Source organism: Copadichromis virginalis, linkage group LG14 (assembly GCF_057382275.1).
Source record: "Copadichromis virginalis isolate Kocher_CV1m ecotype Utaka linkage group LG14, C_Virginalis_male_GT1.1, whole genome shotgun sequence".
Classification (NCBI taxonomy): Eukaryota; Metazoa; Chordata; class Actinopteri; order Cichliformes; family Cichlidae; genus Copadichromis; species Copadichromis virginalis.
This window is the reverse complement of record NC_140631.1, coordinates 2435273-2454071: the sequence shown is the minus strand read 5'-3', so window position 1 is coordinate 2454071 and position 18799 is coordinate 2435273. Positions and strand designations below refer to the sequence as shown.

Below are 18799 nucleotides of genomic sequence, written 5' to 3'. Positions count from 1 at the left end.
CGGACTAAGTTAGCAGTTCAGCTGTGTACGTATGCTTTCATTGGAACAGCTGTGCTATGGATTTACTGCTGTGTAAAACAAATGGCAGAAAGTTCACATGAGTTTGCACATGATGATTCATGAAGGACCTGCATGAGCTTTTTCCCAGGAGTAAAGGTTTTGATGGTGATTACAGTATAAGTGTGGGTGTTTTGGACGTTTCACATTCAATGCTAAACTATGATAGCATCATCTTCACTGCTGCTGTTGTGTTATCAGTGTCTTTGTGGAGAAAGCTGTGGGCCGCGTGAGTTTATGGTTGCCGTAGTTTTATTCACATGCATGCTCCTCAATCTGTTTCTGCTGTAACACTCACGGTTACATGGATTAAACAAAACGTCAGTTAATTGATGAATCATTGCTGCTCTGCAATGCACCAACCGCACATGTGCACCTAGCAATGAACCTCAAGCAGACTTCAAAGAACCATAACAGGAATGACTACTCAGTGCTGTCTCTCCCTGTGTCAGCAGCAGAGTGTAGCTGAGGCCTAAGTGCTCAAAGCTCCTGTACAGGTTTGACGTTGATGTTTCCAGACAAAAGGTTCCCGAGGCCAAAAGTCCAGATACCTTGGATGCAAATGGCTTTAAAGACAGAAGATCATTTTATTTAGACAGTCTACTGGTATTGTTAACAAGACTGAATATGTGGTTTGAAAGTGAGGATTCACTTTGCCCCTGCCTGCTGTGGATTGCCTGAACCCTAACATCTTCCTCTTCCAGTACGGCCGACTGTGGCTGTTCTGCCAGCACAGAGAAAACGCTCCAGCAAATATGCTGTATTCAGCCTGCAGCTTTCACTTGTCAAAAACTGCCAGCCTGCCCACTGCAGTATGTATGAGCAGGATGTGTGTATTCACTGAATGCATGCACACATTGTCCTTTCTGCAGAATTAGCATGAGTGGCTGCCCATATCATAATTAGAGGTTGACAGTAAATGTCGCAGATGAAATATGTGCCGCCAGAAATTCAAAGCTGGGATGCAGCTTGGACACATTTGTTGTTGTGTATTCTTAGTCTGTTATTAGCAACTCGTTATTTCTTTCAACAAACTTTGACTTGCAACACTTTAAGGTCCACTAGAGTGTTGCAAAAAACAGGCAGAGCTCGTTTAGTTTTCTTCACCCTGCTGGTCGGCAGGACATCGACCCCAAATTTGTAAATACGATAACTCGAGAACGAGGCGAATCTGGACACAAATGATTCTTTTCAGTTCTGTCGTATCAGTGTTTCCTGTGGTGCGACCAGATCTCAATGTGTCTCTTCTCTCCACCATGCAGGGCTCATGGAGCTGGAGACCAGACACCTGCTGTGCACCAGGGAGCTCGATCCATGCCCGGTTCCCAGTAAACAAACATAAAGGGTGGGAACCTTACTGGCCCTCTACTTCCTTTACCCCCATACCCAAAAATCGCCCCTGTGGTTATCTTGTCCTCTCCCTTCTGTGGCCCCAGCATGATTGGCAAGCTGAAACAGAACTTGCTGGTGGCCTGTCTGGTCATCAGCTCGGTCACAGTTTTCTACTTAGGCCGCCATGCAATGGAGTGTCACCATCGCATCGAGGAGTACAGCCAGCCAGGAGGAATCCTGCCTTTGTCTGGGCTGGGAGGCAGCATGCGGACCACCTTACGGACAGGCCAGAACCTCAGCATGCCGTTCATTTACAGCAAAGACATGCCGCTCATTTTCATCGGTGGCGTACCCCGTAGCGGGACCACACTAATGCGAGCTATGCTGGACGCCCACCCCGAGGTCCGCTGTGGTGAGGAAACTCGCGTCATCCCACGCATCCTGGCCATGAAACAGATGTGGAGCCGCTCGGGTCGGGAGAAGATGCGCCTGGACGAGGCTGGCGTGACTGACGAGGTGCTGGACGCCGCCATGCAGGCCTTCCTGCTGGAAATAATCGTCAAGCACGGTGAGCCCGCCAACTTTCTGTGCAACAAGGACCCATTTGCACTGAAATCTCTTTCCTACCTGGCCAAAATATTTCCCCGTGCCAAGTTTGTGCTCATGATTAGAGACGGTCGGGCTTCGGTCCATTCCATGATCTCGCGAAAGGTGACCATTGCTGGGTTTGACTTGGGGAGCTACAGGGACTGCCTGACCAAGTGGAACCGGGCCATAGAGACGATGTACACTCAGTGCCTGGACGCTGAAGACAAATGCCTGCCTGTGCACTATGAACAATTGGTGCTGCATCCTGAAAAATGGATGAGGACACTGCTGAAGTTCCTTGATATTCCCTGGAATGATGCCGTTCTCCACCACGAGGAGCTCATAGGGAAAGCTGGAGGAGTGTCCCTCTCCAAGTAAGTAATGCTGATGGCATTCCTACAATTTTCCTTTCCCAGCCCTGTGTTCTGTGCTTTTACTTTGAAAGGAAACATCTGGTCTGGATAATGTCAATCTAACGTTGTTTTTCTTTTGTTGTTTTGTAAAAATTCTTAAACTATAGACTTTTGGGAGAAAAGCTGTGAATGTTTCATGGCAAATGTGATCAGTTGTAGCTCAACTTTGGCTACAGTTACAGTAACTAAACTAAAATGTCGGAGTGACACATCATTGGCTGATGTGTCTTTGATCCCTTTTGTTTGTGTCTGCAGGCGACCGTTTTGTTAACATGCAGGGTAAGCTCTTTCATTACAGCACAGCTCTATACGACGCCTTTTCGGGAAAATCTCCTCTTCGTGCAGTTTGCTCAAACTCAAACGCCTCCTTTCTTCACTTGTGTGTCTGTTGTGTTAGGACTGAGTGCACTAATGAGTAAAATGGGTGTCTGTGTGTCTTATGCTGAAGACGCATTTTGGGGTAGCTGAGCTGCTTCCAGTGCTCTGTAGCTGTTACTAGCACAGCGCACGCTGAATCATCATCCATCTGTGTTATGTTATGATTCATTTCCAGCTCGCTGCTCTGAGGATCGTTGACGTTTTGGACATTTAACCCCGTTGGAATGTAGTTTATCAAAGCCGTTTCCCCTTTTATCCATGTATGTAGCTACAGTTTCTACACAACCTTCTTTCTACAGCTGCATTGCTGAAGCTCTGAAGCTAAATGTTTGGTGATGCAAGAAGCTGTAAATCGTGTCTGGCCCACAAGCTCCACTTGGTGAGCCAGGCTTGTCGTATATCACATTCCCACTGCAATAGAAATGCGCTTGGGAGCGCCCATGTCGACTTGGCTTTCAACTACTTAGCCTTGAGGGAGAGAATGTATGGATTGACTATTAACCTTAAGGTAAAAGGACTTGTTGGTGAGCAATGTGTGAAGTGAAACGTCATGTTCTATATAATCTGAGTTCTTGATGGTGTTAAAAACAGGGCCTTGAAACGTATCCTCCCTGTTCCACTGTTATATTTCACTACAGATGAAACATCCTGCAGCTGCACACAGTGAGACTCATCATTAGTGACTTGAAACATATGAGACGATGTCTGCATTGCTGCACTGTGAGCACGTTTGCCTAATGGCCCTGCCTGGTGTCAGAGTTGTTTTGAATACTCTGCTATGGGAGGCTGGCCTCTGGAAGTTTTTGAGGAAACTTTTCTCTGTCTGCTTCATATTATCCCCAACCCCCTTTGCTACCACGGTCTTCCTGCCACATGGTAGAAAACACTCCCTATTCTCCAGGAGATATTTAGGCCGCATTTTGTTATTATCCCTCTATGAGAACACTTCCAAGTTTCTGTTTAAAATGCTTTGCGTCTATTGAGCAGTAACTGCCCATCTTTACTGTAATCTTCTGTGAAGACATCCAACTTCCTCTGTCGTAAGATGCGAGGGCCGAGTTCTTTCCTGCCAAATGGAAATTGGTAACCGGCCGTCTTCTTTCTTTTAGGTTTTACATTTACAATAAACAATATTAGTTTTAAGGAACGGTGAACATGTAGGCGAGAGGTCAGTAAAGTTCAGTTATGCCCAGTTTTGAATTGGATAGGATCAGGTGGGTCAGGCCTGCAGCTCATTTCCATTTGTGGACAAAACGCTGACTGCATTCAAAATAATTCATATTCTAAATACACATAATACATCTAATATTTTCCGTGTATACAGTTATTTCACACTGAAAGTTCTTTCCGTTGGAGGGCAGTTTTTCCTCTGCCCTCAACCAGTGCTTTTAGAGCACTGAGATTCTTTATCCAGATCTGAGATGTACTGACACACGTGTTTAAACCAAGTCTTTGTCTGAAGGGCTGCTGTGGCACAGTGGGCTGATCAGGTCACCCACTGATTGGGAGGTAGGTGTGTGTGTGTGTGTGTGTGTGTGTGTGTGTGTGTGTGTGTGTGTGTGTCATAAAATAAAGCGTTGTATGTATGTGCATCTGAATGGATAAATTGATTATTACTCAATGAGGTTAGAGCTCTATATAAACACCTTCACCATTTACTTTACCAAGGAGTCCACACTACATAAGCAGGAGACTGACCTGGGGCCAGTGAGTGGGTGTGAAGCTCTGTGTGCTTTTAAGTGCTTTGGTCAGTAAGGCTGTAAAAATGCTGTGTTAGTAAAGTTCAAATGAAGCCAGGAAGCAAAGCTGGAAGAACAAAAATGCCTACTATAATTTTTTTTGTCAGTGTCACTGCCCTGTCATTAAGATGAAGGGAGATCCACGTAACTAGGTTTATGTTCCATTATATTAATGTGGTGTTTAAATATATCCACATTTCTCCTGCAGCTGCTCTATTTTTGCAAAAACGTGCAAGTGTCTTGTTAAAGTTATCCCGTCTATCTCAAATTGAAAAGACACTAATAGATGTATTAAAGCCCTGAAGACTAATTTGTAACTTTTTAAAAAGATTGATACAGTTAAACGTCTGGATTTAGGTTTCATCTTACATTATAAACAGAATAAACCATGATGGCTTCGTGCTTTAAACCAAGCAGTGAAACTAATGTCAGGTGCTTTCATGCGTGCTGTGACGCAGGCTTTGATACAACAGAGATTCCCGAGTGTCCTTCAGCCCTACTGGTACAACTCTGATGACTAAATGACAAAGGCAGAGGTCCTCAGAAAGGCCAAAGTACCTGTGTCTCTCAATGACTTTCAGTTGTGTCCAGACGGTGGAAAAATTCTCCTCAGTGGTTACATCTGAGTTAAACAAGCACCGAGTGCTTAAGCCTGTTTATTATACAGGTACAGGAAGCTACAAAACCTGAATAGAAAGAAAAAAGAGGCCAGAACAGATCAAATGTCTGCACCAGGTAAGGGTGTGGTAAGACCTCTTTGGGGTGGAGACACTGCTTTGTCCTTTTCTTTGGAACAAACAGAATCAGGGACAAAGTCCAAGACGTAGCGGGAATCTACAGAGTTTACATCACTTTACAAGATGATAGATTTAATCAAATTATACTGTTTCTGTTGGTGTCTGTTACCTGCTAAATTTGTTTTTATCTATCATCCAAACACGAGATTTCAGTTACAATGCTGTCTGTCCAGTGAGTAATGATCACGGTGCAGAAAATCATGTCAGTGAAAGAAATCAAAGCAAATGTGAAAATGCCTCATTTACAGTTGCTGCTGATTCGTTCTTCCCGTCATTGAACAGAACAGACGGAGAGAGCAAGACTGCTACATTTTAACTTTTTGTCAGCTACTTTTCAGAGAAAGTGTTACCAAATAGGTTATGATGAGTCACTAAATATAGTGACAAACTTGCTAATTTGGTAATCAAGGAGTGAACTGATTATGAAGTGTGATGATCAGCAGGGTTGGCTAATGAACTCAGTGCTTTTTAGAGTACAACCGAGTTAGATGAATGCTTCCAAGCACTGTCTCACAATTGGCACTGAGGTCTAGCTTTTCCTGCTAGACCTCCGTGCAGCGTTCTTTACTGGTGACCATAATATTCTATTAGAGCGAATAAAGCATGCTGTAGGTATGTAGTTCCTAGAGTATTTAAAAGTAGAATGGGAGGCAGAACCTTCAGTTTTCAGGCCCCTCTTCTGTGGAACCAGCTTCCAGTTTGGATTCAGGAGACAGACACTATCTCTACTTTCAAGGTCCATAACAGTTAGGCTTCAAACTTTCCTTTTTGCTAAAGCATATAGTTAGGGCTGGACCAGGTGACCCTGAATCCTCCCTTAGTTATGCTGCAGTAGGCTGCCGGGGATTCCCATGATGCTCTGGGTGTTTCTTCTTCACTCACTATGTGTTAACAGACCTCTCTGCACTGAATCATACTTGTTATTAAGCTCTGGCTCTCTTCCACAGCATGTCCTTGATCCCATCTTCCTTCTCTCACCCCAGATGGCCCCGCCCCTCCCTGAGCCTGGTTCTGCCGGAGGTTTCTTCCTGTTCAAAGGGAGTTTTTCCTTCCCACTGTCGCCAAAGTGCTGCTCATAGGGGGTCATAGGGTTTTGTTGATTGTTGGGTTTTTCTGTGGGCGCTGTATAAATAAAATTGAATTGAAAGAGTGAAGCTGGTTTTATGATGGGCAGAGCTAGCATGTTCAGGGCCTGCCAGTCTGCCTGCGGTGAGCTCTGTTGTCAGATGGAGGCAGTGTATAAAATCTGTTTGTGTGAGCCAGCTGCAGAGGAGAGCAAAGTTCTTGCATACAAAGAGTTGAAGTGAAACGGTCTTTGCTCTCATGCTTTATTTTCTGATCTTTGAAGTTTTTTTTTGCGGTTCTCCTGTTCCTCGTAAACTCTATCGCTCCCTGCTCTATTTCTGACCACTTGTCAACCATTTAACATCGGGCAGTAGCATACATCATCCACTTCCTGCGGCAGCGTGTCTTGTGTGGGTGAAGAGCCCCCCTCTGTGTGACGAAGTGTACACAAAAGGACACATTTGTGGGGACTATAAATCAAGTAATGTCAATCCTGCCATGTGTTAAAATCAAACAACCACACAGGACTAGCCAAAAACAACCTCGGGTCGTGTTTAACTAGGTAACCATGAGCACCCCCCCCCCCCCCCCCCCAAAAAAAAAAGCAACAAACAGGAGAAAAAAACCCAATGAAACAAAACACTCAGCGGTGTGATGAGGTGATTCCACTGTGATGTAAACTGCCCAACCCTAACGTGCATCCATGAGTAGTTTTTGTTGAGTACACAGTGTACATGTCTGCTGTAAGAGGCTTTGATCCACAGTCGTACCGCTCCCATAAATGGGTTCTGATACGATTTGATGGAAGATGCGGCCAGCCACAAGTAGCCTTCGGGGCAGCACAACTGCCTTTTACCATCACAAACATTTTGGCCCTCCTATCAAGTACTTTGCCCAGAGTGCATTAAAGTCAACCCCCATGACACCTGGCAGCTAAAGGCTCTTTCCCACTCCAACCACCAACAATCCCATCCTCCACCACCCTACAGCATTTGATCTCTATCTACACAAAAATCTCAATCAGTGGGCAGCCAGGCCCCAGACTGGGACCTTGCCTTAGCATTAACATCAATTACCTAGCGTTGATTTAGTGGAGGCCCTGCCTAGCTAAGAGACCCGCTCCATTACTTATCCCAGAGCACTGAACTGTCTGATCCATCCTCCCCAACTCTCCAACCTATTTGTGATCGAGATGTCTCTATCCGATTCTCTTATTGGCTTTTGGTGATACAGAACACCACCTTGGGTAAAGAGGGCCCAGCACTGAATAATTGACAAGCTGAAGGCCATTAAGAGCATTACAGGATGAAGGGGAGTGGTCATGTGATGGCCAGAAAAGGGTTTTGTCACATCTCATTTAAAGCTGAGAAGAGAAATGCGCATGCATCATTTGTTCATTAGTAAGAGTGCAAATGATTGAATTGTTGTCAATCTTCAGTTATACAGACGGGATATTTAAAACTGAACTGTCTGCCTCATTTATTGTGCCAGTGTCCTACTTATGTGCTCCTTTTGGGGGAAAGTAAATTCTCAAGTTGCATAAAAAGTGCTAATTAATTGTAAATTGTGATAAGGAACATTTTCCAAAATAAAACAAGCATCTAAGTGAAAGCTTAGTTATTAACTGCATAAAATACTGGACATGAAAAAACCTCGCTGCATTAAATTACATTATTGTCTGTTGCTAGTAATAGTTTTCACTGGGGTTATGTAATGGGGATTAAAAAATATCTTCATTACAATGTTTAGCTTTCAGCTTAGAGCAGCGGTCCCCAATCCCCGGGCCTCGGACCGGTACCGGTCCGTGGCGCAAGAAAGGTTGGGGACCGCTGGCTTAGAGCAAGAACTAAAGTCAGAGTGCATCATGGTCATCCTTACAGCAGGGAAACACAGAAAAGAAGAAGTTGGGCTAGCTAACAGCACCTTAACCTTCAGAAGTAAAAGCCAATGGACTGCTTTCTCAGAAGGATTTTGGGGGGGGGATTTTTATACGCATATATATACACTTTATAGCCATATAGTGAAGTGACCATACGACCATGCTGTTTTCTTTTACCATATACTTTCCTTCAGTTTATGGGATTTATATGGCAAACTGCACCATATGTGTTTTCATAATGCTTGAGTATTAATGTATGGCTGGTCTATGTAAGTTTGAGGTTTGCAGAACTTCAGCATGACTTCAGAACCGTGAGACACAGATGTACTCCTGTATATACTTGGCGCTTGTATTGGTATGTGTACTATAGAGACCTTTGGCTCTCTTGTCAATAAGGTTAGCTCCATCTAACCTGATGGTGAAGCTCAGCAGCCTTCCCTCTTTATCAATTTATGTTCCACATCAACACTTAGCCGCCCCTTGGGTCTTGATGGAGTTACCTAAAGTGATTCCCTACCCATTTGTTGCAGAGTGGATGTTTGGATCCTAGCCCGTACCGTAGAAACCATCTCCACCGTCCTCCTGAGATGACAAAACCAGCTCAATCTATTAATCATGCAGGAGGCTATGCCTGTACAGTGTAAAGATTCAATTGCAAAGTAAATGGATTAGAGGAAAGTGAATTGCTGTATTGAAGTATAGAGTCTGACAGGAAACATAAGGATTGAGGGGCTGGACCCTGGATGGTAAATAGACATTGTGGTGTGAGCGTTCTCCTTCTGCCTGCTCTTTAGGTATCGCTGTGCTTGACTGGGCATCAAACCAGTTACAATAATCTCATAAAAGAAGCCATTTTTAAATTTTTGTTGCATGAAAAAGTGATGAAGTGTGGTCAAAGCTGAAGTTCTGTTTTATATTTGGTCATCTGAGTGTAATCTAGCTGAGGCAGGAGAGACTGATGTCGGTGTGTTCCTTTTAGAATAAATGGATTGCTGACCCTGTTACAAAACATGTTCAACTAATCAATAAGGAGGCTGCTTTCACTGGTTTCACAGTTTTAGGCCTTTTTAAAAATGCATTTTGTTTTCTTTAGGTCGGTTGGCTGAAAAGTTCTACTGAATACACTTTTGGCAGTTTTATCGGTGAAAACCCAGCCTGAGCTCTACAAAGATGATATCTTTACAATGTAAACACAATGGACAAGTTTAGTTTCACGTAAACTTGTGTAAAATCTCCTTCTTTCTTTTTTTGTTCTTTTTAAAATTAGTTACATCTGCTGAGTTCCAAGATTCTACAGGCAACGGGGAGAAATAGTAAGCAAATTCATAGAGACAGAAACCTAAACGGTATGAGTTTAGCTGATCAACTAATCTGTTACGCAATCAGTTATAGTTATGCCCTTTAGCTTTATACCTCAGCAGATCTGACCATCAGCCTTGTTCTTGACATCTGGCACCAGTACACTTCTTCATCCCTCAGGCATCCACTCACTCCACAATCATTTTAATCAGTCTGGTTAAAAAGTCGACTGACCCCTCTCCTAAAAATCTCAATACCTCATCTAGACCCAGTGTGCTTCATCTTCTTTGTAGCTACCCTCACTTCCTCCTTACCGATCTTTTGCACTTCATGAGTCATGAACCTCTCTGTCCTCCTTTCTCATTTGCTGCCTTCATAAGCTCCTCATAAACTAAGGAGCTTGGAAAGAAAAGAGTCTAGATTTCTTTAAGTTTCTTGAAGATGTTTCACCTCTCAACCATCTGTCTTCTCTGTCCAAAATGTGAACATTGGGATCATCCAAAGAGAGTCCTTTAGATGCAGATGTACCTCTCTCTTTGCTTTATCCGCGACTCCACGGACTAACTTCTTTCTTTAACTCCATAAATATCCAAGAAGTTTCAACCATCTAGCTGTTATAGAATTTGGAGCTAGCCCCTCTCCTTCATTACTCCATCCTTTTGTGTAATGTACCAGTACCACGGTTAGCAAAACGGCTCCACAGCATGATGCTACCACCACCATGCTTGACAGTCCTTAGATTTGAAATCCTCACCTTGACTCCCCCAATGATCTCTTGTAACTGTGACAGATCAACCTTTGTATAGAAAAGTTTTATAGCCAGATGAGACTATGTATTTGGCCTGTCCAGCTGAAAATGTTAGTTGACCTTTGGAGCAGGGCCTTCTTTCTTGGGTAACATCCACACCATGGCAATGCAAAGCTGTGGCTGGCGAGTGACAGTAGCGTTTCCAGTAATTTTCAGTTCATGGCAGGCTTGAGTCTTGAGGGTTCGTGGGTTGTTCATCCTGATCTATTGCCTCTTATCTAAGGGTGACAGTTTGCCAAGATCTGAAAGACGACCCAAAGTAGTGACATTTTAAAAGTGTCGAAATGTGAATTTAAGGCATTGTTGAACTCGGCACCAAGTAAAGTATTTAAGTCGTGTCTGTGTGTGTATATTGATGTATTTGTAGGGTTGATTGGACAGACAGCAGCTTCCTCCCTTTGCCCCAAAGAGTTGTGACAGATAGATTCAGGCTATCTTAGACGGTCTGTATGTGTACTGTAAACCAAAATAAATTCGAACTCGTTCACCCAGTTCTTCCACCCTGGAAAAAGAGCATTTCATAGAAACGATTAAAAGCGGCTCATATTACCATGACTTTCATGCTCCTGAGTTTGTATAAACCTCTGATCGGGACTGTACGTGTCATCTGTTAATGTGTGGTCCCATTCTTCATCACTTAAAGACTATTCATCCATTAAAGAAATAAAAGCTAACTGTATGTTATACATGCAACCTGTATATTTTAATGAAAGTTTTTTTCAGTAACTACTTTGAAATATCCTATCTGTCCTTATACAGAAGGAAAAAAGTCAGAATACTGCTTTTTTACAATCTGATAGCACTGAGATTTATTAATTTGAGCAACTCTAATATCTAAATGTGTTTTCAGCTGATGCCTGTCAAACTGATTCAGGTCTCTGGCTAATGGTACAGTACTCTATACTAATTTTATTCATGTATCGGGATGCCCTTTGATTTGTTGTGTTTGTGATTTAAGAGAGCAGTTATCTACATTTCCATAGAGCTCAGTGTTCATCTCACTGCTCGTCAGTGCTAGTACACTTTGCTCCTTGCAGAAAATAAAAGCTGCAGTCCATCAAGTCCAATCCCCTCACTGGTTGAATATTTAATTTCAGACGATGAATAATTTACCAAGATAATGGTGGATGGAAGAAAAGGCTGAGTGGAGCAATTCATCTTCAACCTAAACAGCAGTTTAATGTTCAGCATCAACAAAACCTAAAATCAGAAAAATCTGCCTGTATGGGTTCATGTTACTTAGAAGAGCTTTGCCGCTACGAAGCACTTAAATTCTGCAGATAATTCAGCATAAAGTCAAAGTATTGAGACTCTAAAAAAGGTCATAGCCTTTTTTTTGTGATTCCATAGAAATAAGTTATATTATGTGTTTATTGCTGCTTTTTTACTCTTGAGGTTTTCTGTCTGCTACAGAAGTTTTCTAAACAAAGTGAAACGGAGATGTTGGTGTGGAGCAGACATTAAGCCATTAGGGTTGATCCATGTGTCGTTTCCAGTGATGTAGATCAAATGAGATGGATGTCGGCTGAGCGATGAAGTAATGGTGTAAAAAGTTATTCATTCATTGTGTTTAACGGGGACCTGCTGGTGACAGAGGCCAGCAGTTCAGCTTTAATAGCGTTTTATAATCCGGTTACAGCCAATTAGATGCTTCCACTGAACAGAAGCGAGTGATGGACTGGTCTGTTGTGAAACAGGACGAGCCACGATGGCAACCTGTGTAAATAATGCTGTGACCTGTGGTCAGCGTGGTTAAATGTGTGCTAACAGTCACTTTGTTGCAAAACGAGGTTCCAACAACGTGCGTACTTGAAATAACACTTCTTTGTGTCCTGTTAGGGTGGAGAGGTCCACAGACCAGGTCATCAAGCCAGTTAATGTGGAGGCCTTGTCCAAGTGGGTGGGAAAGATCCCAGCTGATGTGGTGAGGGACATGGCCGTCATCGCCCCTATGCTGTCCAGGCTAGGCTATGACCCACATGCCAATCCCCCAAACTATGGCCAACCTGACCCCAAAGTGCTGGACAACACTAGAAGGGTGAGTACTAAGCAGACGTGTTCATGATTTATATTCAGTTGGACTTCCATTAGCATCTTAAAATGTTATTTCTAAGTTTTGTAGAGAAATGTCAGAGTACTTTTAGTGGATAATAATAATGATAATAATACTAATAATAGTAATAATGATTGGATTTATATAGCGCTTTTCTAGGCACCCAAAGTGCTTTACAACTCCACTATTCATTCACTCTCACATTCACACACTGGATAAGAAGATGGATGAGAAATGATGTGTTTACTGTTGAGCTTCAGTGACTGGATGAATAACAATTGCCTTTGAGCAACAGTAGTGCTATCAAATCTTTATGCTAAGATAAGCTGAACTAAAAAGGTCCAACTAGCTTCTGGTTATACAGGGTGGGCCATTTATATGGATACACCGTGATAAAATGGGAATGGTTGGTGATACTAAAGTCCTGTTTGTGGCACATTAGTATATGTGAGGGGGCAAACTCCTCAAGATGGGTGGTGACCATGGTGGCCATTTAGAAGTCGGCAACTTTTGTTTTTTCAATAGGAAGAGGGCCATGTGACACATCACACTTATTGGTAATGTCACAAGAAAAACAATGGTGTGCTTGGTTTCAACGTAACTTCTAAATGGCCACCATGGTCACCACCCATCTTGAGGAGTTTACCCCCTCACATATACTAATGTGCCACAAACAGGACTTTAGTATCAGCAACCATTCCCATTTTATCACGGTGTATCCATATAAATGGCCCACCCTGTAGAATCATATTTAGCATCCAGTCACATCTGTGTCATTGTTCTGATGTTTAGAAACTAAATTCCCTAAAAATGATTACATTCCCCGACAAATGCTTCACCTGACTTATTTTGAGTTTGTCTTTTTCCTTCTTTAAACTCTAAAACCCTGCCTTTGCTGTCCACTAAATGATTTTCATGGTAGGAACAGTGTCTAGAAAGTGTGATCAAACACGATGAGCCTCAGTATTAACAATGTAAATGTGGACACAAACCCAGTATCGTGTCCAAAGACAATACGAAGATACAAGATGAAGTGTATGTTACTACAGCACTCTGTACTGTGCTCACAAGAGATTATGGAATAGCAAATATTTTATATTTTCACTGATTCTGTGATCTTAGTCAAGTTTTAAAAATGAACTGCAATAAAGACATAATGATGTCATCAGAGTTACCTTAGCTTGAGTGTATGGTCTACACCTGGGGTGGGGGAACTCCAGGCCTCGAGGGCCGGTGTCCTGCAGGTTTTAGATGTGTCCTTGATCCAACACAGCTGATTTAAATGTGTTAAGGTTCTCCAGAGGCCTGGTGATAAATTAATCATTGGATTCAGGTGTGCTGACCCAGGGTGAGATCTAAACCCTGCAGGACACCGGCCCTTAAGGCCTGGACTTCCCCGCCCCTGGTCTAGACAAGAAATGGCAATCTGCCTTTACCTAGGACAGTTTGCAGCATGCAAAACTCATTTCTTTGGTCAGTTTCAAATGAATAATTTACATATGAAAGTAAAATCCAAAAATTGCATCTATCTATCTATTAGGGGTGCAACGATACTCGTATCGATATTGAACCGTTCGATACAGTGCTTTCGGTTCGGTACGCATATGTATCGAACAATACAAAATTTTTAATTTATTTTATCAACTTCTGACGATGCTGTCTGTGTTGAGCGCTCAGTGGATCTGCGCTCGACTACTCCGCCTAGGCTGCACTGTCGAGCGCAGATCCACTGAGCGCTCAACACAGACAGCATAGTCAGAAGGAAGAGCGCAGGGCAAGCTAGCAAGACAGAACTTAGGCTCGTTGCAACATGGCAAATTGAACCTTCCCCTACCCTCATTCAGATCTGGCATTTGGAACTATTTTGGTTTTCATGTGACGTATGACCCTGAAGGTAAGCGAGTCATGGACTAAAGTAAAACAGTATGTTGGATGTGCCACGCAATGCTCAATTACATGGGTGGGAGCTAGTGTGTTAGCGCAGTTAGCTCGTTAATGTGTTGACGCCGTCCAGCCCCACCCACGAATAAACTCTCTTTTCCAAAGATGAGTGATTTCTCGATCAGATAGATTTTTTTTTTTATTACTTTGTTGTTTCAGCAACATTCAATTTAAAAACTGTACTTTTGAGTTAAAATATATATTTATAATTTTAATAAATGACAAATTAAAAAGGCATGAACATTTTTTTAATATCGAACCGTGACACCAAAGTATCGAATCGAACCGTGACACCAAAGTATCGTTGCACCCCTACTACCTATCTATCTATATATGTATCTACAACGAGATGTGTAGTTGAAGTATTAAAAGGGTATAGGATATAGTTGTATGGTTAAGCTTGACACTTGCTTGGGATTCAAAGTCGGGCGATGTTTTTGATCCATATCAATTTTGAATATTCTGCCTTCACATGTCACTCTAATGCAGTAGAAACAGACATTGCACTTTGGAGTACTTTATGTGTATTATGTAACTATTTTTATTACCATTAAAGCTGCTTCTACTTTACTGCATGAACTACTGCTGCTGTGTACTGTTCCAGTACCACTTTAAGCTTGTGTCCAGAGACACCCTTTTTTATGTCTGTACATGTCTGCTTTCACTGCCTGTAAACAGCCTGACCTGTGGGTAAGAGGAGGGACAGGAACAGAACCACCAAACCAACAGTTCATGGCTGACATCAGATAAACGTGCTGCTGCTTAAGCACTTGCTGTCATAGTCGTATCCTTGCCAGACGTGTAACCCTCAGTAGTTATTTTTGGAGCAGGATATGTTTTATTGAACCCCTTTTCTCAGGCAGTGCTATCAGCTGACGTGCTATCAGCTGACGTGCTATCAGCTGACGTGCTATCAGCTGACGTGCTATCAGCTGACGTGCTATCAGCCCCACTCTTTGAGTTTTAAACTGCATGTCTGGCGACAGGAATTAATTTTTATTTCAAGGTCTCCCTGTTACTTGGATACCTGTTTTCTCAGTGTGTCAGATTTTCTTTTTTCTAATAAGAGATGCTAGCATCAAGTCGTCATGGAACTAATTTGAGTTATTGTAAGGCATTAGGACCACTGGGAAGACTTGCACTTGGTGCCTGTGGCGTCCGGTACTCAGAGTTTAGGGAGGCTGTGGTTTCCATTAGTGTGAAATTCCATTCTGTGATTGATTGATGGTCCAAGCTGTCTGCTGCTGGTAGACTGGTGTTAGTAGAGTATTGTAATTACTGGTAAGAAGACAAGGTAGACGAGCCGTGCTCCTTGAACTCTTGTTCACAGTTGGATTAGTAGTTTAGTGCTGGAACACGATGAAGAATGCCTCACATGGACGATTAGTGTGTTTTTCCAGGCTTGACCTCTCACCCTATCAGACTGCTGTCCAAACATTTTTGTCTGACTTGTTGCTTCCAAGCTGAAAGCACAGAGCTTTTTCTTCACTGGGTGTTTTTTGTCTGTCCATCTGTGGAGGCTGTCGGCATCCGTGCCACATACTTGTCCATCTCTTCAAACAAACATCAAGGTATTTCCCAAAGTCTTACACCTGGCATTTAAACTATAGAGTTTACCATAAAGTTAAGCTGCTGTGCATCTCATAAGAGTATAAACTTTATACAAGTGTGTGTGATGACTTGGGAAGCCTCTTAAGTAGTAGGTTTAATGTGTCATAAATTGGGAGATCATCTCTCAAGATAACCTGTGGCTAAGTTCGAGCCTAGCATCAGTACCATTTCCAAAGTGTTTCCCTGGTCACATCAAAGCAGAGAGTGAGAATCTGACCTCTCAGTGAGACCTTAGCAGGTAGGCTGATAACTGAGATGCACTCAAAGTGGTGGTTTTGAAAAAGTTGTGTGTCGGGTTTGTGTTTAATGTTTGGATTGCTTTTCCATTTGTTAGAACAGGACTTGAGGGAGAGAAGGCGAAGAATGAATTCATCTTGATGCTATTTTTACTCGTCAGGAGTGTAATGACCTGAATGGAAACATTTTGGAGTATAAGATGTGAGCGGAGAGAGGGCTTTGGCGTGTTTCTTGGGAATAATCTGTCTGACCACAGAGAGATGGAAACTTTAGAGAAAGATTTGCAAAGCCCGCTTCATGAAGTTTAAAGTGGAAATATTCTATCCAGTCACCGACTTGGTGCAACAGAGTATATAACTGGATCGTCATATTCAGCATATCAATGAATATTAACTGCAGCACACATCACGGATGTGGCTCGCCGATGCTGATGTTTCCATGTTTGCATGCAGCTGCAGTGTTTTTTGTGACGCTCCATTGTAGTGAACAGCTCCTAAAATCGCAACGTTTGCTGCTGTGCTGCACTGCACTCCTGTGTGTTGCCAGTTTGCTGTCAAGGCCTGCATGCTCAGCTCTCCATGCTGTTCCCTCCATGTTGTCACTGTGCCATACATGGTGGTCCTGTTTGCATAATTTGGATGCAGTAAATAATCATGTCAGTGTGGCGGTTCCTCTGAAATAGTTAACATTGCTCACAGTAAACTTGCGTGCCTCGTTGTCAGATATGTTGTGTAAATCTACACATGATCAGCGCGATCCCTCTGGACCGAGCCAGCTGCAGAGGTTATGTTGTTTATTTGTCCTCTGTGTTCCCTCCCTCTTGGCCCACAGTTCTTGTATACAAAGGAGGACCAGCTTTAGACAAACGAACAGACTGTCACAGTGCTCTGCAGTCTGTTTGCCTACAGATTTTACAATACATCAGGGGTAGGCAACTCCAGGCCTCGAGGGCCGGTGTCCTGGAGGTTTTAGATCTCACCCTGGGTCAACACACCTGAATCACATGGTTCGGTCATTACCAGGCCTCTGGAGAACTTCAGGACATGTTGAGGAGAACATTTAGCAATTTGAATCAGCTGTGTTGGATCAAGAACACATCTAAAACCTGCAGGACACCGGCCCTCGAGGCCTGGAGTTGCCCACCCCTGCATTATAAAATATATGATATTGTAGGGTTTCTTACAAGAATCTTATTTGGGAAGGCTACCCAGGTATGCCAGCTGTTCCCAAAGTATACTTGGCAACATATTTCTGAAAACATTGAAGTTGCTAGCTAGTGGGCCCTCTCCCTCCATCATCTGGCAGAGCATTTTCAAGTTCTGTTCTCATTTTTCCTCTCAGCTGCCAGATTGATAGCAATCAGTAGCTTCTGCAGATGGATGTCCTGCAGGGAGTCTGATCCCAACCTGACTATTTTGGAGAGCAGCTGGAGACCATAGCCTCCATGCATTACCACACTAACCCAAACCTGCAGCAGATGAGCATGCCACAAAGAGCGTGCTGGAACTGCAGAGCTGAACAATGGCTCTTGTTGACGTGTGCATATAGATATAGCCACAATGATGATGGACTTTGGTTTAGCAAACTCTTTATTTCGAATCCTTGAGTTTAGGCATCGTCAACAGTACACACATGCTCTCTCCCACTCATGAGGTCCGGTTTGCTGGAGGTGAAGCCCAGCAGACACCAGCTGCAGCTCATTATCAGCGCTCACTGAAAACAGTTTACCCATCACACAGATGTTATGACAGGGAACCTTTAAAGGCCATAAGTAGGGATGGGTATTGATAAGATTTTCATGATTCCGATTCCATTTTCGATTCTGTTTAACGATTCAATTCTTTATCGATTCTTTGTCGATTCTTTTTAAAAAGGAGAACACTAAGGTCGATTAGCTTAGAACTGTGTTTTATATCTTCTCTTTGAACAAGATAGAAATTTAGGAGTAACATGGCCTTACAAACCCAACAGTGAGATCTTAAGAGATCCGGCCTAGCACATTCGTCTATCCTGCCTGAAAGGAGACGCTACCGGTAGACTGCAGCGACAACTGCCAGCATCTGAGCCAGACTCTGTCTCATCATGGTCACTAAATGCAGCGCAAAGCAGTAGCAGGTTTTGTAATAAGGCAAATCGCACTAACAGAATATGCACTGTTAGTTGATTAGTTACCTTTTGCATATTCGTAGTGTTTCCTCCCTTTCATGCCACTTAGGCGCCATGTTTCCTGCTAAATGACGCTACACAACGTGGTGAAGTCATTCGAGGAGGGAATAGGGGAATCGTTCTCAACAAGAACCAGGTTTCGATTCCCATCCCGAGCCATAAGCAAGTAATTGTGAAAGCAAGTGATCTGGAAAAACTTTGGAATCTGTGCCAATTTGACTATTATCTGAAATCTTCGGTCTATCTCAGGATCTTCCTTTCCAGGATTTATCTTGTTGCTTCACCCATTAATGTTGGTGGATGAGAAAAGTGAGGTTGTTTCTCCTCCTCTGCATCAGTGCAACCCTGTTTGTTTTTATCCATTCAGTTATTTGTTCTTCTGGCTTTTATCATTATTGTTATAGCCTTTCTCTTTTAAAATTGATACAAATTCAAC

At 42.9% G+C, this 18799-nt stretch overlaps 1 protein-coding gene across 3 annotated transcripts in view; it reads left to right on the top strand.

Moving 5' to 3' along the window:
• Positions 1-18799, top strand: part of tpst1 (tyrosylprotein sulfotransferase 1) — a 71982-nt gene that overhangs the window by 44355 nt on the left and 8828 nt on the right. For all 3 annotated transcript variants that reach the window (XM_085479015.1, XM_085479014.1, XM_085479016.1), the window contains exons 2-3: positions 1320-2351; positions 12195-12393. In XM_085479015.1, coding sequence (XP_085335141.1) covers positions 1495-2351; positions 12195-12393 — 1056 coding nt within the window. In that variant the 5' untranslated portion in view covers positions 1320-1494. The remainder of the gene's footprint in view (positions 1-1319; positions 2352-12194; positions 12394-18799) is intronic.